General features: G+C 36.1%; 1 protein-coding gene across 3 annotated transcripts in view; it reads left to right on the forward strand.

The window, feature by feature from the left end:
• The window catches only part of USP54 (ubiquitin specific peptidase 54), a 67,032-nt gene that overhangs the window by 7,739 nt on the left and 58,308 nt on the right, over positions 1-985 (forward strand). For all 3 annotated transcript variants that reach the window (XM_023509525.1, XM_003783555.3, XM_023509526.1), the window contains exon 2: positions 364-456. In XM_023509525.1, coding sequence (XP_023365293.1) covers positions 364-456 — 93 coding nt within the window. The remainder of the gene's footprint in view (positions 1-363; positions 457-985) is intronic.

Raw genomic sequence — 985 nt, forward strand, 5'->3', positions numbered from 1 at the left:
AAAAAAAAAAAAAAAAAAAAAAAAAAATTCTTGTTCTTCATGTGTGGAACTTAAAGAAAAACTCTTACTCTACAGCATTTAACCCATAAATTTCCTCTTTGGGATCACATTTGAGGTTTGTTATGTCATATTTTCATTGTGTGACCCTCACTTTATGTTCAAATTAATATCTGTCCCAGAAGATGGCCATTCATTCCTCTTGTTAGATACTTTCCTTTTTCAAACATTTTTTTTTTAGCATCCTAGAGTGAGCGTTTCTCTTGGAAATAAAATATATTTTCTGTATTCATTACCTATATTTGCTTGCACTCTTTAAAATTAAAAGACATCTCTTTATAAAGAAGTATTTTCCCTTTTTTCCAGGTTTTATGGCACTTGGACATCTTTCGACGTAGCTTTAGACAGCTTACAACTCATAAGTGCATGGGAGATTCCTGCATCTTTTGTGCTCTCAAGGTAAGTATTTACAAAAAAATTTTTTTCTTTTTCTTTTTCTTTTTTTTTTTTTTTGAGAGACAGTTTCACTTTGTAGCCCTCGGTAGAGTGCTGTGGTGTCACAGCTCACAGCAACCTCAAACCCCTGGGCTTAAGTGATTCTCTTGCCTCAGCCTCCTAAGTAGCTGACGCCCACCACGAGGCCTGGCTATTTTTTTTAGAGATGGGGTCTCGTTCTGGCTCTGGTTCTGGCTCTCTGGCTCTGGCTTAGACAGGTCTCAAACTCATGAGCCCAGGCAATCCACTCATCTCGGCCTCCCAGAGTGTTAGGAGTGAGCCACCACTTCAAATTTATTTCTTTTCACTATCATTAGATTGCTAAATGGTAAATATTCTGGTGGTTTGGTTAATCAGAGGTAGGCTAAAGAATTTGTACTGAATTATCTGCCTATGGTTTAGTGCAAAAATGAATATGATTGGTTTTGTTGCTTCAGAGAATTACTGGCTTGAGTAGTCTCTTTTTTTTGGTTTGTTTTCTTTTTTTTTTTTT

This window comes from Otolemur garnettii, unplaced genomic scaffold (assembly GCF_000181295.1).
Source record: "Otolemur garnettii isolate 467f Iridium unplaced genomic scaffold, OtoGar3 scaffold00008, whole genome shotgun sequence".
NCBI classification, from domain to species: domain Eukaryota; kingdom Metazoa; phylum Chordata; class Mammalia; order Primates; family Galagidae; genus Otolemur; species Otolemur garnettii.